At 37.0% G+C, this 21939-nt stretch overlaps 1 protein-coding gene across 2 annotated transcripts; it reads right to left on the bottom strand.

Annotated features, from left to right (window-relative positions):
• Nucleotides 1-869: 869 nt before the first annotated feature.
• BACH1 (BTB domain and CNC homolog 1) lies at nt 870-21284 on the bottom strand. Of its 2 annotated transcripts, XR_004425147.1 has the most exons (5): nt 20994-21284; nt 16759-18102; nt 14952-15158; nt 3618-4797; nt 870-3537 (listed from the first exon to the last, which is right to left on the bottom strand). XR_004425147.1 is itself a non-coding variant. In XM_033128553.1 (4 exons), the coding sequence occupies exons 1-4, from the start codon at nt 21225-21227 to the stop codon at nt 4342-4344; spliced, it is 2241 nt and encodes a 746-aa protein (XP_032984444.1). In that variant the 5' UTR covers nt 21228-21284; the 3' UTR covers nt 871-4341. The 2 variants fall into 2 exon arrangements, 1 of the variants encoding a protein (XP_032984444.1); XM_033128553.1 differs by having other exon boundaries at nt 871-4797.
• Between the last annotated feature and the right edge of the window lie 655 nt (nt 21285-21939).

Below are 21939 nucleotides of genomic sequence, written 5' to 3'. Positions count from 1 at the left end.
TTCACTCACCACCTTTTTATTTCTCAAATGATCCAAAATACTGGCCAGAAAGAGGGCATTATTTATTGGTCCTCCTCAGAAACCTCAACTTTTACTATTTATTTACACTTCTGTTCTTAAAGTCTGACCTCAGGCCTTCAATGTTTGGGTATGTTCAGGGCACTATGGAAGATGCTGGGGACACTGGTAACAGGACACTCAATGTCCTGTCCTCATGGAGCTTATAAGTCTAGGTTGGGGCCCCTCCCCCACTGGGACACACCCCCCTTTATTCCACTAACATACCAGGCTGCCTCATCTTCCCGTACTAACCTTGTATAGAACTCTTCCAAAGCCTGGTGAAACTCCACATTTCATACTCCCTTCAGCATTGAGCTCTTGTAGGTATCGCACTGTCTCACATAACTGAGTACTTTCTTACATGTCATCATGACTCCATTGTTGGTCTAGTGAAGGTTTCTCCACCTCATCAAGTTGACACCCTGAATGGATAATTCCTTGTTGTGAGGGTTGCCCTGTGCATTGTAGGATGTCAGGCAACATCCCTGGCTCGAAGCACTAGACGCCGTATCCTATATCCTGCCCCCACTATTTGTGTCTCTGGGAATTGCCAAACACGTAGGATGCAAAATCATCCCCACTTGAGAATCTCTCTCACTAGACCAGAAGACCACATAATGGATTGCCAGGAGCTCTGAGCTCAAAGCTTGATTACAAGGGCCTGGTTAGAAGTTGAATATAACATGGTAGAGTTGACTCAGCAGGTAAGTTTTTAAAAATTAAAGACTGACAGACACAGTACCCCCTTAAAAAGCCCTGCATCTCCATTCAGAGACTGAAATTGAGTAAATCAGAAAGCTGTGCTTCCTTAAACACCCGAGTACTGATAATATATATATTGTTCAGGCATATAGGATCATCACATAATGAAAGAGTCCCTCGGAAAAAAACGCCATAGTCATAATGATTACTGATCAAAAGACTAAGATTAGTAAATTCACAGGAGAGGTGAGAAAATAGAAACGGAATGTACAACTCTATTCAATTAGAAGCAATTTTAGGGAATTTTATTTAACTGTTAATTTGTCATCAACATCTAACATTTATAGTTTTGCTACATTTGGATAAGCACATTAAGAAGAAAATGTAAATTAAATATGATGAAAGTTTACTTTTAATGAAACATGATCTTGATGGGATATGGATATATAAATTTAGTGGTTTTATTGCATTGTTAGAAAATTACATTAAGAAAGATACAAAAAAAAATCAATAGATGTTTATTTACAATTAGTATGCCGTTATGGCTTTAAATTTTCATTTTACCCAACAGGTTTCAAAGAACAGTTTATTACATGCCTTAATAAAACACTTAAAATATTTACATATTCAAAATAGATGTTTTATAACTGAAAAAATTTCACCTGAGAAATTACTATAACATTGCCATTGGTTTGATTTTTTTTTCCAAGTTGTTAACGTGGCTGAGTGTCCACATGCAACCTGTATCGTCTACTGCATCAGATGTATTTAATTCCTTATTTAAAACTGGTTAAGCAGTAAGCTACAGTAAATTATGTTATAAAGTTTACAAATGGAACCAAGATTTATATCCATATTTGCTCTGAATATAACAATTTAACAACAAATTATTTGCTATAGGTGTAGAGCTCAAATAATGAAAAAAAATTTTAAGTAATGTTATTTTACTGAGTTAGACATAACAGCTTTTTAAGTCATTAGGCATTGAGAAGGCCAATTCATAAAATAAGGAACAACAATTATGTAAATATGCAACATACAAACTGAAAACAACCTTTCCAAAATTCTGCATGAAGGAAAAGATATACACTGTATACACATAATCCTGTCATTTGTCTCTGGCACCCTCAAAAAAAAAAATCAACTTAAAACAAATTTTCTTAGAAAAAACTTCTTTAGAACTTTAAAATAAGCATAAATGTGTAATACTATGCAACATACAGAAAATTTTCCCACCTTATCGCCAAAAGATAAAACCTGTTTTATCTTTATGTCCCTCTTTATTACAACTTGAAAATCATGGAAGTATGAGGTAGTGTAGTTACTTGTATTATACGCTGGCTATTATTATACAAAATATTACACTTAGCCAATAATCAGAGAATACCATTAAAATAAACCCTTAATGCTAAACGATTCTTATGTAGAGAGAAATGTCTTAAAAATCATATTTAAACTCTGGAGACAACTAGGTTTTACCATAAAATAGGAAGTAAGCTTTCAAAGTAGTTATTTACAGTAGCAATTAAAGCAAAAGATCGTGTGACATTTGCACATACACAAACTGGTATGACAAACAGTTGAGTGTACACTGAGGTAGGAAATCAGGATTCCATTGGCCTGTATAAGATTTTACATTTTGTAAACCAGGAAAGTTTTTATATTATTTTGTGTTTTGAAGTTAAAATTTAAAATCACAAGTATCAAAGAAATAGTTACATGGGGATTATATGTGTGTGTATAAACACACACACACGCGCGCACAATTTTTTTATAGTATGGGATGCATTATCATAGAATATCATTCTCCCTGATAAATTACTGAGTGTATTTATAAAAGCCTTTAGAAAATTAACAAGCCCAACTAGTTTTCTCTTATAACAACTAAGTTAGTAACAGAGATAAATACAAACCACTGAAAATATACTAGGACTATCTCCCCCCAACCCAACCCCTATCAAAAAGGGTAACTAACAATTGACGACTTACTCTGAAAAATTGAGTGTGGTCCCCTATACTCTCACGGCAAAGGCCTACTTGCTTCAGACACGTTCCTACTCGATGGACAGTCGTCTCCCATATTAGCTACACAGGCCCATCGCTAGATTCAGGATGTGATCTACAAAAGTTTCTCAGGAGTCTGATCTTGGTGAAATGAAGTACTTTCTAATCCAAACACCACAAATTACTTCTTTGTAACTATTAAAACTGGGTTCTGCAAATGTTCCTGTGAATGCGAATGTATGCAATTTTTTGTAATTGTTTAGAAGCTCAACAACTTTCCAACAAGTCTGTAACACGGGACGGGCTAAGAACCACTACAAAATTTTATGGGGTAAGTGCTCAGATTATAAAAACTGTATTTTAAAACAGAATTGAATAAACACAAAGACTCATTTTTTAAATGCCCAGGTCTACATGATTTGTGTGTCCTCACATATCAGATTTGGGACAGAGAACAAGATTAAATCTGGTTTCCAAATTCAAACCTGCATGTTTGCTGTAGATACATTTTTGTCTATCATAATGCTTTTTACAAGGAAACCATAGGATTTCAAAAACAGGATGAGAAGTAACTGCCTCTCCTACTACACGCAGGCAGTTTTCTCTCCCCATGACACCCGGTTTTCTTGCACCGATGAGCTGTGATCGGAGAGCACCCTGCCTTGGGTTTTGGTAAGCCCCAGGATTCTAGGGAGGCTAGGACGACCCTGCCAACGCGCTCACTCATGCCACTGTATCCCGAGTCCCAGTTCTTCTTCCAAAGGGACAAGACTGTCAGGAAACAGAAAGATGAGCATGGACTCAGATGTGGTAGAGACTGAAGAGAAAAAAAGATGGAAAATGATACTTACTTGTTGTTTATTCAGCCAGAATTTCTAAAGTCAACAATGAGAAGGAGCAGAAACCTCTACCTTAGGCCAACTGCCTGTCTGTTTCCTACATATTCCCAACGTGGCTTAAGGAGTCACAGTGTAGGCCAACCAGTCCCTGGTTTCAGTAAGAGCTGGGGAGTGGAGCTCCAGGATGCAGGCAAGACGATTCCTTTCTTTTTCACACCGCAGTCCTAGATAAATATTCCCAGTAGTTGATATCCTACTTCTGAGCAGATCTGAACTCTATCAGCTTACTCGGGGAGAAATTTTCTTTTAACCCAATATATTGCAAAAGGTCAGACTGTTAAACTTTTGCTGGCTACTTCTTTAGTACGAACTATATCTGCAGATGTTTTAAGCTGTTCAACTGTTGTTTGATAGGCTGAAGTTTTCCTTCTCATACTTACTTGGAATAAGGGGAAGAGTTATTACTAATAGTTATTATTCTTTAAAACATGAGTTTTTAAAGCTTTACTACATTTTCACGTGGGCTTTTTCCGGTATCCAGGAGCCAAATCATTTCTGCATCTCTTGAGGAGTCAGGAAGAAAAGTCAGGGTTGACTTCACAGGAATTCCCTTAACGGCAAACTACTCGGGGGGAAAAAACCCATATTGTTAAGAGACAGATGGCTACGTTAGGCTTTCGAGACAGGTGTCAAAACTTCAGTAGGAAATCAGATGGTTTCCAGGAAGCGAATACGTTTACTCGTCAGTAGTACATTTATCTGTCATCTGCTGACAGAAATCTGAGATGCCTGCGCTCTGCCGACACTGTTCCACAAGCCCTGCTGGCTCAGAGGCTGCAGTGGAAGGTGGCCTTGACCCTTGACCCCGCGAACAGCCAGACTCATGGCTCTTCACACTGGGATAACATGGGCTTTGCTCACGGGCAGGCCTCACCGCCGGAAGCCCCTCAGGTAAACTCAGAATCGATGGCAACACAGGCGGACCATCGGAAGTACTTTTTTCTTTTTCAGAAATTAAAAATGAAAGTGGGCAATCTGATGCTGAGTACTTGGCGAGTATCTGTATTTGCTCTTGACTTAGAGCTGCTTCTTTACAGACTTGCTGACAAAGTCCAGTGAGGTTCTGCTTTGTCTCACCCAGAGTTGACAAAATGTGATCTCTTTCCTTCAGCAAGCTTTCCTTTTCATTTTGCTGTGAAGGCGAGGAAGAGAATACAACAACTTGTGTTTATTAGCTCAGTCAACATTCCTAAGGCGATTACACATTCGTATCTACAGTGTCTTCTCATTCAAAAAGACCACATGGAATCCCTTCCTTTCAGTTCAATTCAAAACTAGATTAAACACCTGAGGTTCGTAATTCCTCATCCAAAACCCTTAGGCTAGATGTATCTTGGGATTCAGAATTTTTCAGATTTTAGAAAGATAATATGGATGCACACATAATTCCTCTAACACGGTCTGAGGCAACACCCCACTATCACACACCTCTACATTTCTAAATAAAACACACTGAAATAGCAAGTAATGCATCAAGAAATATCAAAGTAGGGTAAATAAAGACTCAACATAGCCTGATGTCACTTTGCATCAGTTTTTTTTGGCCAAAACAGTAACTGACAAACTTAGGTGGTTTTCAGAGCTTTTTTGGATTTGTGGATTGCAGATAAACAAGTATGGGCATAACATTTTGGATAGAATACAACCAAAAAAAGTACAACTGATCATAACTACTGCGACTCAAATCACTGCAAGATTCTAATAATGACAAACGGCTGTTGAGCATTTGCTTTGTGTCAGATATTGTGCTAAATATTTTCGAATACACAGTCTCAGCTATGTAATTCACACAATGACTCTTGACTTAAGCAATATTAAACCCATTTCATAGATGGGACTCAGAGTTTAACATGCCCAGAGTCAGAAAGCTGGTGCATGCGATACTAAAATGTGAAGAATTTGGTAGGGTGGAGTATTTGGGGTTTAATGATTTTTACTGCTATATTATTATTTAATATTTTTATCTCTACAGGAAAGTCGACCCCCAGAATTTTTTCCAAAGTTTTCCTGGAGCCTGCATTTCTGTCCACCATCACTTGTTACTACTGACATTATTCCACCTCATCCTTCCTTTTGTACCACTGCACTAGTGAGCTAGGAAACCAAATAATCAAGCTACTTATAAGATTAAGAGCAAGTAAATGTTGACAGAAGGTCAAAGGTTTCTCATGGGAAACTTCTGACAGTTTTCTTGGTTTGCGGCTCACTGGCAGGTTCTGAACAGCTGAAGTAGCCCGTTAACATTTAGGTGGGTTATTTCATAGTGATCGTCCACAAGGGCCATCTTTTAAACAGATTCTTTTCAGGAACAAAAGTAGCTAAAAGGGTAAAAAGACATTTGCTTTATACAAAAGTACTATTACTGTTTTATATAAAAGTTTTTCTAAAAAACTGTGTGTAAATCCTAGTATACTAGTTTTTAAGTATTTCAAGGCCATCTAATATTTAAGTACTAAATGTTTTATATTGTAAAGTATTCTCCAACTTATTCAGATTTTTACACAACTGTTCTGTTTTGAAAAAATAGGTGTAGGTCAATATACTGGGGGTGCCAAAAAAATGTACACAAGTGGACACTTTGGTCAACGTTGCTCAAGCAGGAGTTCACTGCAATCAGAAGTGTCTGGACGCTGATGGTAACCACTTTGAGCACCTCTTATAATTGCAGAAGTCAAACATGACTTGTATTTCATCTTTTGTTATCAGTATATGTTGAATATTAAAATTTTAATACAGTTATCCTTTCTTAGAATGTGTATACATTCTCGGACACCCTCTGTATATAGTATATATACATACAAATAAAACCAAGACCAATGTTCAATAAATACATCTTTTCTTTCAGAGGGTGTGTCAGTTGCAGTCTTCTGATAAAATGAGTTTGCAGGTGCCTGAGGGTGAGAACAGTGCCTACTACTACCTGTCCTACAGGTACTATGAAGATTACAAATATTTTTTACATTCTATAGCTTTAGATAAACATCAATATGATCTTAAATACTCTCACTACCGCTACCCCGCTAAACAAAGGATGACATTACTATCCTCTTTAAGTCTGTCCTATACAAGATGACTTGCTTCTTTACAACTAAAACCAATACAACCCTGAAACTCTACCATGATTACTTCTATAAAACAAAAGCAACCATCTTTTCCTCTGCACTTTAAGCTAACTCCTACACAAATAAGTTTCCAGGAAGTTAGCTGATTTTTCCATTTCATTCTAATTTTAAACACAAATTTACTTCAATAGCACTCAGTTTAGTAACTGATGGTTAAATAAAAGTAATTCAACTTCATCATTTCATGATATCATTATTAAAGACACCTCCTAAATATCAACCAGTGTCCTGTTATTTCTATATTTTAATTTTCTTATAATGCAACTGTATAAACCAGAAGTTTGAAGTGCTGTGGCTTTAAAAATTAATAAAGTTGGTGTTCTGTTACCATACTGCATTTTATGACAACAAAACAAATTTACATCCACATTACAACAAATCTACATTTTCATTCAAATATAAGAATTTTAAAAAAAAATCATTTTAAATGTGACTCACCCAATAAAGATATGGAGTGGAAGAATTTGGTACCAAAAGAGCCAGAAGACAGTGACGATTTATTCTAGGTTAAAGAGTACTCACTACTAGAAAAAGGTGACTAATAGTTCCCTACAATGTAAAACATCCGAACAGACAGCTCAGAGAAATATACAAATGGCCCTTAAACTATGAATAAAATGCTCAATTTCACTCATAAAAGACAAAAATAAAAACTGCCACAAGAGATCAATTCTCACTATCATAATGGAAAAAACCCAAAAGCTGACAACACTCTTTGCTGAGGTTGTGTGCAGAGACACACACAAATACTGTGGAGCAAAGGTAAAATGCTAAAACTCCTACCAAGCGGAATTTATTAAGATCTAACAAAATTACATGTGTATTTACCCTAGGAATCTATCCTAAAGACACAGCTCCGTAAACATCAAAAACCAATGTACACAGTTATTCAGTGCTGTACCCTAAATGTCCACCAATAAGAAACTGGTCTGGATAAGCTGTGCTACAGCCACAATTAGTATTATGGAGCCTCTTTGAATGGTAACCTCTTTGAATACAGAAAAAAATTTCTTGGCAATCACTTCTTAAGTGAAAAGGGTAAAATACAGAACACTATACATATAGAATAATTCTACGTAGCAAGAATGGTCATAAGAGTACACATAAAATATTAACCTGTTTTTAGAAAAGAAACACAAGGGAAGAAATCCAGACTGATAAAACTGATTATCTATTGGAAATAGCTATGAACAGAATATAGGGAGAGGATGGGATCAAGACTTTGCAGTACAGCTTTTTTAAAACAGTTTTAACTTTTGAACCATACATTCAAAAGTTAAACAAAATATTCAAAAATTAAATAAAAATGTGAACAGTAAATCCTAGTAATAAACATAAATAGAAATTAATTTAATTTATATCAAATTGTTAACATAGACAAAGAATTACTTCAAATAACTTTTAAACTTTAAACTTCAGTTCATGGTATATATTTAAGGACAAAAAAATGGCAAAGAAATCTTAAATTTTACTTAATCTGTTTATTGTTAGTAATAACATTTACATTGTAATTTTGTAACTATTATATATATATATTAGTATAAAGAGTAAATATATTAATGTAATTGGAAGCCAAGATTATCCCTGTAATGGAAAGATAAAATACAAACATAAAAAAGCAGCAAAGACAAAAAGCTCACATTGCTCCATTTTGATTGGAAATATCTACATGAATTCATGATTTCTAATATACTTTTCACTTTTATTTATTGAAGCATGATATACATACTGAATGCACTTATGACTTTACACACACACACACCTCTGGTCCCAGCTCTGTCTACTGAAAGGGCCCAGAAAGAGCGACACTCCAGCAGCAAGCATGCTTTCTAAAGTCTAATATCTGCTAAACGAAACCAGAGAATTTTGGAGAGAGGGGTGATTCCAAATCTTGGGACAAGAGAGATACAGGTGAGCCTGTGACTTACTGTTCTAGACAGCCAAAAGCACTACTGGGGCCATGTCAGAGGACACAAGAGCTTGAGGGGGCTCTCCCCATCCAAGTTTGAAAAAATGTCAACATAAAAAAGATTAATGACTATTATGGACTCTAAGAAACTTACTTAGAAAAAAATTAATCGATGAGTCCAGAGTGACACTAAGGGGAGAGTAAGAGAAGAAAGGAAAGTTCTTTTTAAAGAGGAATACCAATTAAATATAAATGGAATGACAGAATTTTTTAAAAAATCACTATTTTGCAATCCCCATTGTACAGGCCATCAACGTATGCTAAAAACCAAAGGATATAGGCGTATTGGGGAACAGGATATTTGCAAAGTATCTAAGTCACACTCCACAGATTACTGAACAATTACAAAGGCAAAAATATAATTTTGAAAATAATCTGGCAATTTCCAGGTGGATGCACTGACACAGTGTGCCCCGCCCCCAAGTGACGCAATATGAAGGGCACACTTTTCAAAAAGTTACTGTCATTAAAAAAAAATAGAGAGACAGAGGACTAGAGGACTTGTTCCAGACTGAGCAACTAAAAAACATAACCAAATGAGTTATGTGATGATTGGACCCTAGTTTGCACACATATGCAAAAAAAGCATACATGTGAAATATATTTGGGGAACAATGAAGGTAATCTGAGTAGGGAGTATACATAATATTGAGAGTTTATTAATTTTTTCAGGTATGGTAAGAAATGGGGAAAGATATGTGATAAAGACTGCAAGAATGTCTTTTTTTAGGAGATACATGTTTAAGCGTTTAAGGGTGAAACGTCATAATGGGGTGGCTTTCAAAGGATTCAGAAAAGAAAAGGAGAGCAATAGAGACGGAAAGAAAGTGAGACTGAGCTCAACAAATTGTGGTTAGAAAGAGACCAAGACTGACTGACAGGACCAGAGACAAAGACCGACCAACCGACCAGAGCAGGGAGACACAACAGGCAGAACGAGAGAGACCCACAGAAAGAAAGAAAAGGCATATGTGGCAACATGTTACTAACTGTTGGAATATACATGAGGCTGTTTATTGTATTATTCATTTAACTTTTCTGAAAGCTTGAAGATTTCTAGAATGTGGGGGGAAAAGATGAATCTCAAGAAAAAATGAAAACACAGAAACCTGGCTCCGTATGAAACTATATGCATTTTACTGGCAAGGACTATGTCTCATTTATCTTTGATTTCCTGATAGTACAACATTTAATATGTAGTGACCAGCAGATGTTTATAGAAAACAGACAGAACCCTTTTTATTGAAAATAAAACTACTAATATTTATTGAGCCCTGAATGCCTTCTGAGCAGCACAAAAAGCTTTCCATCCCTGATGGCATCTGATCCTTACACCCATCCTGAGGGAGACATGGTTCTATCCCCACATCATCGATAAGAGATTGTGGGTATTGGAGGTATTTCCCCAGGCCACAAATCTCCCAAGTGGCCAAGCAGAATTTCCAGGCGTTTGATTCCCAAACCTCCATCTGACCTCTGTGTTCTAGTGCAGAACATTCCCAAAATTTAATATGCATAATAAAAATGTACCCTGGCAACTTTTATAAAATGCATGTTCCTGGGTCCCTCCCACAGGTCTGGGATGGGACTAAGGAATGTGTATTTTAATGGAGCATCTCCAGATAACTTTGATGCCAACAGTACACATACCACACTTCAAGATGTGCTGCTCAAGGGCGTCACAGAGTGGCAGAGGCCAGGTTCCAGAAGGGCCCGTGGGCGTTTAGAGATGGCAGTGTGCATGTGGGTAGAGCAGCCAGTAGGATGCGACGAAAACAGGTTTGCTTTTAATAAAATAATACCATCTTCACCACAAAATGTAAAACACTGAGGACAAATGAGGTCATTCTACTCTTATATCATCACTATGGACAAAGGCAATGAAACAAAATGGTGTCTGAACACTGAGTTCAAGTGCTTTGTGAATGTTCTGATTTCTGATCCCTTATATGTTGATTTCAATCAATATTTGACATCTTCTAAGAGAAATGTATTTTTTAATTTAATTTTTTCTCTTTAAAAAGCAAGGTTCCCTTCATTTCAGGTTTCCTTTGTTTGAGGATTAAATGGTATTAGAGACATATGTATTTTCTAACTTTGAGTTATCCTTTCAGAAAAGAATAAACATGGAGCTTGTAAAGAATCCTACAAAGATAAGAGCTTTGTAAGCCAAACACGAAACAGAAGTTGAATGATTCGTGAACTTTGTTCAAGGCTTTATATTTTCAATCTTTAGTAAAAACAATACTGAATTAATGCCTAACCTCTAACATACCAGCAAATTCGAAATAAATGTTAAAAGTCATTACCATTAATTTATCCACCAAATAAATAGACACCTTTCCTTTTCTTCAAAGGTTCTATTCAGACTCTGACAGAACTTTTGTTGAAAAATACAACGCGTTAGTTTACTGAATTTGAACTAAGGTCTCCCTTTGCTTTCCCAGCAGATTAAGACTATAAAAGTGTCCTTTATAGATGATAATTATCCTCTTGACCCACCTTGAAGACATTGTAGAATCATTATACTTACTGTAATCAAAACATGTTTTTTCATGTGCTGATCCATCTACAGCCTATTATGCTATTTACTCTTAGGATCAACTGCAAAAAGTTTACAGCCAACAGCCAAAGACCAGTTTACTAAAATATGGGGCCCTTTGCCTGAATATTACCAGACTATGACAATACATACCGTGAATTTATTGATATGTTAACCTAATCAATCATTGGCTATATATAATAAAAATGTTTATGAAACAAGTCATTTCCCTTAAATAGGCTTGCTAAAATCCCACCCAGACTATAAAGACCGGGAAATACTGCTTGTCTCCATAAAGTGACATCTCAATTACAAGAAAACAAATAGAATATCCATCACACTCCTCCACACTCTCAACTCTCCACACTCCTAAATACAAACCTGTGATAGAAGCATGGCTGTAACTGCTGTTGGTCCTTCTCTTGACAAAAGACAAGATCCATAGCATCACTCAATCACCAGGGTCTACGCTCTAAGTAAACTTTCTAATGTAATAAATATCTTAAGCGTCAAATTCTTTTACTTCTAGGAAAAGGTCCAGCTTTCTTATCTTTATAAGCCAGTAAGGATATCCTTACATCCTTATAAGCTTAGTTTCATCTGAGAGAGACATCTGTAGCAGGACTGCAATTTATAATATGCCCCTTATACTCTGCAACCATAGTTCGCCTGTGTAATCCACTAGGGCAGGCAGCAATGTGAAGCACTGGGCGGAGAGTTCAAATAAGCTGAAACACAAGTCACTCTGACAAAAGAATTCTAATATGTCTTCTTCAAGGATATTTGGAAAAGGAGAGACTGAGCTGAGCTCAGACTGGGGCACATCTGGGTGAACAGATCCTGCTGGGCTATCTGCACTACCTGCGCAGAAAGGGGGGCTCTTGGAAGCCATGTTTCTGCTGTCTGTCCCTGCTCCCTAGTCACAGAAGAGGACACCCGAGCCAAAACAAGCCAGCCAGATAGATGCTCTCCTCCTTGGGAATTTAGAACTGAATTTATAAGTGTTAGTCCATACCTATGTGGACTAATTTATTCAACTGACTAAAACTGTAGTTTCCCTCTGGACTAGACCCTGGAGGACAGTGAAGCTACTAAGGATCTGTGCTACCATCACTCTGGCCACACTCACACACGTAGACACACAAAGCCATCCTGTGGTGTGGACGATGAGCAGGTGCACAGAGATGAGCTGACAGAGGATTCTCTGGGTTCCTGGCAGTTTCCCACTTCCGTGGTCGATGCTATTTATGAGGCCTGGCTCCATTCTTTGGCTTCTAAATTAGACACATCTATATCCTTACAACAAATTCATTCATTCATTCATTCATTCATTCACATGGCTTCTGTTGCTTGTAGCCTAAGAGTCCAAATTAATACAATAGGTAAACAGGATACTAACCACTCTCATTTTTTTATTTCATAAAAACTGCTGGGAAAACAAATATTCCTTTGTATTGGAAACTGACCAACAGTTATTCCATTGACCGTATGAAAGGAACCTTATTATAATGAGAGAGGCAATTTAAGGGTGAGGTCCAAACCCAAATTTTACAGTTTAGACAAGAGATACGTATTAAGAAAGACGCAATTAAGGGAGATGAAACTGAAAACTGATAAATAATAGTATGGCAATAAAAATAAGAAGAAAAAGGTAATATTTATTGAGTGCTTACTATGTACCAAGCAGTTTCCTAAGTCCTTTAAATATATTTAATCTTCATAAATGAACACCATTTAATTTTCATAAATGAACACCCACTCTACAGATTAAGAACTAGTATGATCCCATTTTACAGATGAGAAACTTGACTAAGAAACTAAATAGCCTGCCCAAAGTTACGAAGTGCCACAGATGTGTCTGATTCAGAATTCCATACTTTTAACCACTGTATCTCCCACCCCTCTTTCTGTTGAAGCAAAGGCAGAGAGGGCAGAAAGTCCAAAGAAAGTAGCAAGACCTCTTCATCCTAGATATCTGAAAGTTAGTAAAAACATCAACTGTCTAGCAATCCAATATCTGACTTCAATCAAAAAAATATAAATAAGACCTATGAGCCAGTAAACAGAATAGTTCTCAAGGGTAATAGCTACTCCCAACATATTTGCTTCGTATCCAAGTATAAAATAAAGTTACTGATGAAACAAACTTGATCAACCTGAAGGTTTGGTTTTGTTTTCATTTCTGTTTTTAGGAGAGGAAGAAAACTGGATAAATTCTACCTACAACTATAAATTATCACCAGCTGAGGGAGAAAGAACTGTAAGGAACATATCCAAGAACTGTAATAGCATAATTTCATGTAGATTTTAAATAGCTCTACATGACCCGAAAGTCTAAAAAGCATCTCTGTAGTAAAGTATGGAATAACTAAAGGTAAAATATTCTAATGGCAAAGGTTTAATTCAAAGTTGGATAATGAGAGAGAATACAAGTGCTTACAGGTATGGACAGGTATACACCCCCCCAAAATACTGGATAAATATTACTGAATTTGTAACTTTTCTTCTTAAATCCTAGCCACTTTAATCATGCAACATTATCGCATAGGTTTTTTATATGTCTCATTCCTCCATTTGTAAAACATCTGGTTTCTCTTTCATCTTTGTATACAGCTATGCTTCATCTTTTTATATAGTTATATGTCTTCATCTTTTTGCATAATTAAAGTATATACAAAGTACATAAATATTTTTTTTAATTTTTTCCACTGTTTTTAAAGTACACAAAGGCCTGGTTTTCTTTTTCTAAATTGTTTCTGTTTAATTGCTATTCATAGCTAGATTGTTCATGCTTGAAGACTGGCTACAATCACAATTTTAAACTTTCACCAATAATTAACAAAGACCCAAAACTGAACATTCAAGGAATGTCTTTACTACTTCCAGGTACTGTTTCCCTACTGTCTCTAACCATATTTTTAGCATTAGCAGGTCTGCACTCTCACAGTTGTCTTTTTTCATACAACGTTTCCTTCCACCAAACACCACTAGGGGAACATAGAAACATGGGTGCAAATTAATCCATTTTTCAGTTAATTTGTGTTTTTGTAAGAGTCAATTAAGTAATAAGCATTCTTCACACTTAGGGTCTCATTAGATCTTAAAATTTTCCATTCATATTGGCATGTGAATTTTTTCCCTTTGATGAAAGATCCAAATTGGTCTGTTTGTTTTGGTACCAACCAAAACAAGTTATTCAAGTCTACAGTTTATTTAAACTAACAACTGGACCATTAACTTTTATAGACACCAAACACAACACAAAGAGAGTCAAGTGCTTTATAATTTCTTTAATCTTTACTCAACCACTAAAAATTAGGTAGATAGTAAAATTATCCTTAATTTGTAAATCATTAAAAAAAAACCACCCAGAAATAATTCTTCTTACAGACTATAGCCTATGATGCTAAATCTATAGCATACTCACGTAAGTAAAATAGTCTATGAACACCCCCATTTTTTTTATGTCCTAAGTTTTCTGGAAATGTCATACAATTTAATTTCTTAAAATGGTAACTGATACATTTTTAAATTAATGTATAATCGAGCATTATAATCTGACTTAGAAATTGAAATAGCTATTTCCTCTACAACAAAAAAGAATGAGTGAGTGTGGTGGAATTTAATTAAAAAAGAAACTCTTATATACTTACCAGCTTCTCAATTTCTGATTCAAGATTCTGTATACAGTCAAGCTTTCTCTTGCGACAGCGCTGTGCAGCAATTCTGTTTTTACTTCTTCTTCGAATATCATGGATACAATCCAGTTGTTCTGGAGTTAGCTTGTGCATTTTCAACAAGGATTGAAAATCATTTCGAGAGAGTGAAATAATTCGTTGTGCATTAAATGGCAGTTTTACCTAGAATATGAAATAAACATTAGTAATTATCGCTGTATTTTGTAGTGATATCTAAAAATAAGAAGAGAAAGATATACATCTTTGTTTTCCAGAGAACTTCATTTAGACTTAAAAAAAAAAAAAAGACTTCTATTCCCAATTTCTATACAAGCCCTAATCAAGGTTTCTAGTCTGTTTTAGGGAGGGTTCAGAAGACAAATAAATTGAAGAGCAGGTATTTTATCAGCAAATCAAACACATTAACACAAATATAAGTATATTTAAAATGAAGAAACAGAATTTATTTTACTAGGGCATGTTAATACCCTAGGGCATCTTTATGCCTCTTTCTAAAGTGATTTTACCCAAACCAAAAAAAAAAAAAAAAAATCTATTTTATTCTTTGATTTATATTACTGTGTAACTCTGACTTAATACTGGTATAATTATGCTATTACTTCTAAAGCATTTCAAAAAATTTATTTTTCTGTCAGGAAACGGTAGTTTCACATAACATTTTAAAAGCTACGCCAATGTAGAATTCACTTGCCAATGTAGAAATGATTAGAAAAACCTTATGAATATTTTAAATTCACTTGCGACAGACATAAATTTGGAAAAAAGATACATTTTTAATGACAAAACTGTGGGACAGTTTCATTATAATGATCAAAAATGCAAATAAAACACTGTTCAGTTTCTCTGGAAGCCTACTTAGTTTGTTATAAAAATTAAGCAGAATGTTTTAAAATTCCTTAAATGTTTTATTTTTAACATTCTTTTCATAGTTGCAAACACTAGATTTATAAATGTCATATACAAATCTATAGAGCTAACTCATGCATATATCACTTCTTAAATTAAATCACCAATCCCCTTCCTCCAAAACCAAGGAGAAAAATCCCTTTTCAAACGTATGTCTTTCAACAGGTATAAAACTAAAGAAAATGATAAAGAACTCACAAGTCCTTATTATTACTGAAATTATGGTTAACAATTTACCAAAAAAAAGGCTATCAAATACAAACATGTGTGCCCGAAGTACACAGATCAAGCTGGGTATGATTAATACCATACAACTACATGTAACACATGCTAAATTAAGATATTCATTAATAGCTTAAACGATTAAGGGAAAATAAGAAAAAAATCATAGCTATGAAGACCTAATGTAAAGAAATTCTGCATTAGAAGCCACATTCCTACAACTAGTCCCTGCTAGGTGACTGCCAAGTGACTAGTCCTAGGTCTAGAGATCCATGTGGCAATGAAAGAGATGGAATATATGCGACATTTTTCCAGGAGTTACCATGTCATGATCACAGAACCATTCCTCTTTCCCCCCTTGGGGCACAGCATTTGACATAAACAGCCAGTTAAACAGCCAGTGTGTGACTCCTTGTCATGGACACACGTGCTTGAAATGTATGAGCACAGAAGTCCTTAACTGCATCCCACTCTTTCAGCGCTGATCACATGGCTCCATAACTAACTGGAATGGCTTCCTCCTCCCTGCCTGAGCCTGCCCATTTCCCGAGTGGTGCAAAGGCGCTGACACAGAGTGAATCCGAACCGATGGTGGTAAAACAATGACTTAACAACGCACTCATGTTCCCCTCACCTCACATTCTTGTTCTCTGGCTGAACACGGTTCACTGTCGCCTTCAGTATCTGTCTCCGAGTCGTCACCCAAGCTAATCACACAAGCATATGGACAAGGTTCCTGCTGTGGTTCTGAAACATAATCATCACTTCCAGTCTCCAAGTTGCTTGAACAGCCTTCAGTACTCAGAGTACTTATAAAAGGGCAGTTGACAGAGCTTAACGTTGCAAAAGTCCTCTGGCCTGGTTCTGGGCTCTCGCTAATCCTGATACCTAACCAGGGACACTCAGACCGTTTCTGGGAGTAGATTGGTTCTGAACCATCTTTGGCCACGGCAGGTGATAACTGCATTTGGCAAGGAGAGTCGGTGCTGCAAATGTCACTCCAGAAGCCTTTTGCGAGGTGTTCTGCCACTTCTCGTTCCACACTACTCCGATCGCTAGAGGCAAGACTACTGTCTTCCCTGGGGCCAGAGTCGGATTTCAAATGTAAATCTTGACTTTCACCAAAGGTTTTCTCTTCTCCAATATCTGGACCTGACAAAGGCTTTTCTGTTAACACTGTTGTGTTTTGCATACCAGTAAAATTCAAGTCACCATATTGGTCATATGTGTGTAGAAGAGACAGAGAGTAGAGTCCATGAGGGTCTGCAGAAGAATTGTGGGTGAAAGGAGTCACGTCTGTTTTTTCGGATGGGCAATGAGAAGCAGGATTTTTCTTGGCTTCTTCATGTTCCAATGTTAACTTACTTTCTTCACATTTTAAAATCACCTGCAAATCTGCACAGTCCTGGATTCCTCCCAGACATTCATGTTCAGATGTCTCATTCGGATGAACAGAAGAAGTGTGAACCTCTTTGACACCAGTTTCCACAGTGCGGACTCTGTCAGTTCCAAATGCCTTCTGGAATTTTCTGTATTTGGGGCATAAAGATGGCAGAGCCAGAGCAGCATCCTTTTCTAAGCACATGGACTCACATGTTTGGCTGGCACTGTCCTGGAGAGGAGGTGATGTTTTTGCATTTCCTTGATACCTGCGGAGTTTACACTGAGGAGTCTGAACATTTTTATTTTCCAAAAATTCCTCCACTTCATCAATTTCTAAATCCCTCCGGTCCAAAAGGGAAAATTTAAGGTCTGTTTTCTGACAGTGTGATGGGAAGCACTTTTTTCTTGAGCATTCTTGCTCGTCTGCAGTGGAGTCCAAAAATTTAAATTTGAGAAACTGAAAGCAGGATTCCTCAATATCGTGTACACCTAAAAACTCCACACACTTGCACACTTCATCCACATTGTCCTTACTTAAAAAGAGTTTAGCAGTGTAGGCAAACTGAATTAAAGGCTCAAATCCTTTAACTGTCACCTGTTAATATAAAAAAAAAAAAATCAAATGCATCACTTGAAAGCTGTCTAATAGATAAATACAAAAGAAGTAGAAGGGGAATGAGATAAATAACTTACTTGTATAATTACAAAATAGGTATTTTAATTTGGTAAGTAAAGCTAAGGGAGGCTGGAAAAGCATGTTTATCACACCCTATTCACGGGAACTGTATCTTCTTCTTACTGACACATGAATTACGGCTTACTCACATGAGATAAATTAGGACATAAACATTATCACAGTTTCCCCACATCGGCTGAAATAAATAATCTATGAAACAAAGCACGATGGACACAACTTGTAACACATACAAAGTCAAGTGCCTGGTGCCTGTTGCCAGCCTAGCTCCACGAGACCACTATGTTCCAAACTCCAACTGCTATAAACTACAAAAGGGAAATTTTTAAGGATAAAAAACACTATATCTAAAGCACTTAAAGTAGTCCCGGTCCACAGCAAATGCACAGTAAATGGTAAAACACCAAAAATTTCTAATAAAAATTTTCAAGACTCAAATCTAAAAAGTGACCACAGTGAAATTTTAAAAATCATGCCTAGCACTGTTTCAGCAAAGATTCATGGACTCTAGGTAACAAACTCTTTAAGTGGAAACTTGTACTTTTACATGGAACTTGCCTCTGCAAAGTGAGGGGCAATGGAAGATACCAAAGTGCAGAGAAAGCCTCGTCCTGGGTTAAAAATACAAAATCAATTTTAAAACAGAGTACCTATAAGGGTGGTCAAGATATTATAATTTTTGTGATCTTCTTACAAATATTCTAAGCTGTGCGTACTTAACTAATTTTTAAATGGATTAAAATAAAAAACAGTGACAACACCAAATACTGGCGAGAATGCGGAGAAACTCAATCACTCATACACTGCTGATGGGAATGTAAAATGTGCAGCCACTTTGAGAAAGAGTCCGGTGGTTTCTCATCAAACTAAACATGCAATTACCATATGCCCCAACAATTACACTCTTGCTCTTTAATCCCAGAGAAATGAAAACTTATGCTCATACAAAAACCTATACACACATAAAATGTTCATAGCAACTTTATAGTAGCCCAAAATTGGAATTAGCCTGATTTCCTTCAATAGGTGAATACTTAAATAAAAACTGGTACATCCATTCCATGAAATACTACTTAACAATAAAAAGGATCAAACTATTGATACGCACAACTTGGATGAATCTCAAAAGAAATAAGGGTAAGTGTAAATGGAAAAAAGCCAATCTCAGAAGGTCACATACCGTATGATTGCAATTACATAACATTTTGAAATGACAACTTTAGAAAAGGAGAACAGATCAGTGGTTGCCGGGGTAAGGGTTGGAAGGTGGGAAGGAAGTGGGTGTGATTACAAAAGAGCAACACAAGGGATCTTTGGGTGTTGGAACTGTTCAGTATCTTGAAGAGGTGGTGGATTCATGGACCTGCACAGGGGACAAAACTGTACAGAACTTCACACACACACACACACACACACAGACACACACACTTAATACAGGGAAAACTGAATAAGATGGGCAGACTGTATTAATGTCAATGTCCTGGTGGTGATATTATACTATCATTTTGCAAAATGTTACCACTGGAAGAAACTAGGCAAAGCGTACAAGAGATCTCTCTGCATTTTCTGAATTTCAATTAATTTTTTAAAAATAAGTTAAAATAGCCAAAAAAAGGCTTTTAAGATAGTGAGTTAGTTATGTAAAGATATTTTCAATCTGCCACTTTAAATAATGAGACACTTTAAATATTTGAAAACTTATAGGATTTACACTCAAATTATAATGAATAATGCACATACACACCTTTTCTCCTGTACTCATGAATGAAACTTTGATCTACTTAGAAAGTCTTATTAAGTAATTTGAAAATATAGACCACACGAAGTATATGTCCATTACGATACGCACAGCTACATTTTAGGAACAATGACTAACCTATCATTGGCCTTCCTTGTCACTTTCTTGCTATTGTATTACTCGCTCCGACCTCTACCACGGAACTGACAATCTATTGATTCCCCAACCTGCAAATACGATTTCATGGAAGTATGCATGGCCAACGTGGCCTTCGTATCCATCACAGGGCAGCCCACACAGGCCTGCTGTACACAAAGAAGTCCTATATACTTTCTCCAAATTCCTCTTAACAAATTCTAATTTGTATCCCAATGCCACAAGGCTCAACGCTGTTCCAGTGGCAGTTACTAACTAACCAACCAAAGCTGTTCTAATACGGGTCAGTGTAACCAGCATTCGCCAGCCCAGAGAGAGGTCTCTTGGAGGCAGGACGTTAATAAGGACCCAAATGTTTAGGTGCTGGAGCTCCACACCAGGCTGGTGGAAAGAGATGTGTAAAAACAGCACTCTATAAATATAGCATAGAACCATCTTTTTTCTACCAATGAACAGACACATCTTCAAGAAAGGAGAAAGAGGAGAGAAAGAGCACAGTTATGGAGCACCTACTTTCCATGAGGCCGTGTCTTGGGGTGTAACTTATATAACCCTAAACCCGGTCACAGTTTTCCATCACAGGAAAAGGTCCAAAGGGAGAGAATGGCACACAGGCTGCCTCTCTGAGCATGACCTCTCCAAATGTCCTAACAGTGGGTCAAGTAATTTAACTGCTCGATAAACAGTTTGAACATTCAAAATTAATAATTTTACACGTAAGAGGTCATAATTTTATTTTTAAAAACCTAAAGAAATGTGTCATTCCAGAACCTGCAAACTGCTCCTGAGCCGCATGACAAGGAGACTGTTTTATTTTTAACTTAAGAAACCGTAAGAGATTTAACTAAGTTACATTAAATTAAAATCAGGGTGATTCTGGAAGGCACAGGCCTCTCACCTCTTCTGGTAGAGTAACGTGCAGCTCTGCGTCGGCCTGGCCTACGATTCTCGAGTGGAAGTAGCTGCTGCATGCCGCCAGCACGGACCGGTGCGCGCGGAACGGCTGGCCCTGCACGAGCACGGTGACGTCACACAGCACGTCCTTCTTCCGCTGGTCGTTGAGGCTGAGCAGCACGTTGGCGCTGTGCAGCGAAGACTCATAGGCAAACACCGGGCTCTCACTCAGAGACATTCTGCGTGACAAATGGTGCCGGGCAGCGCAGTGAAAGCATGCTTCTAATCGTCTTCACACCTGCAAAGGCACACAGGCACGATTTCGTTTCAGTAAAATCTTGTTAAAACTGTTTCAAAAAATGACAGTATCAAACATAAATTAAAATACTCATCACCAAAACAAAAGCCTCTAGAGAATCTAGGAGCATTTATTCAATTTACCTCACTTCAAAGGGGGTCTTGATAGTTTTTCTAACTAATTTTAGGGAAAGGGTTCTCAGGGTGGGGGAGGAAAGTTTTTGAACCAAGGATTACATGGCTCTCTGAAAGACATTTCATACTGAGAAAACACCTACAATGAGCAAGTAAGTGGGGCCAGGGAATCTCTGGGTGGCGCCCCATTCCTGTTGCTCTAAGACGTCAATGGGGGGGGTGTGGGTCCTGGATGGTTGCGGTTTGGAATGGGACTGAAGAGTGAGTGCAGCAGGCAGGCGGTGTTCCACCATTCTCCATGCCCCACTCCCCAGTGTCCCACAGGGGTAGGGGGACTTGGTGCTTCCTGACAAGGGACACATTCTACAAAAGGTCAATTTCCTCCAACACAAAGAAGCAAACAACTTCCTTGAGAAAAAGGCTGAAATTTGCCATGCCAGATCTTATTAATGAGTCTTTGTATGTAACGAGTCTCACCTTATACTACAAAATGTGGGCAACAAGGACAAGTACCTCAC

Source organism: Rhinolophus ferrumequinum, chromosome 2 (genome assembly GCF_004115265.2).
Source record: "Rhinolophus ferrumequinum isolate MPI-CBG mRhiFer1 chromosome 2, mRhiFer1_v1.p, whole genome shotgun sequence".
NCBI lineage: Eukaryota > Metazoa > Chordata > Mammalia > Chiroptera > Rhinolophidae > Rhinolophus > Rhinolophus ferrumequinum.
The sequence above is the reverse complement of the archived record's forward strand: the minus strand, read 5'-3'. Positions and strand labels throughout refer to the sequence as shown.

Bases quoted from the DNA above. Each gene is read 5' to 3' on its own strand.
- BACH1 (XM_033128553.1), bottom strand. From the start codon at position 21,227: ATGTCTCTGAGTGAGAGCCCGGTGTTTGCCTATGAGTCTTCGCTGCAC. The intron at 15,159-16,758 runs GTGAGGGGAACA...TTCATATTCTAG, and splicing joins CCAGAGAACAAGAATGTGAG to GTAAAACTGCCATTTAATGC. The intron at 4,798-14,951 runs GTAAGTATATAA...TCGCCTTCACAG, and splicing joins AATCAGAAATTGAGAAGCTG to CAAAATGAAAAGGAAAGCTT.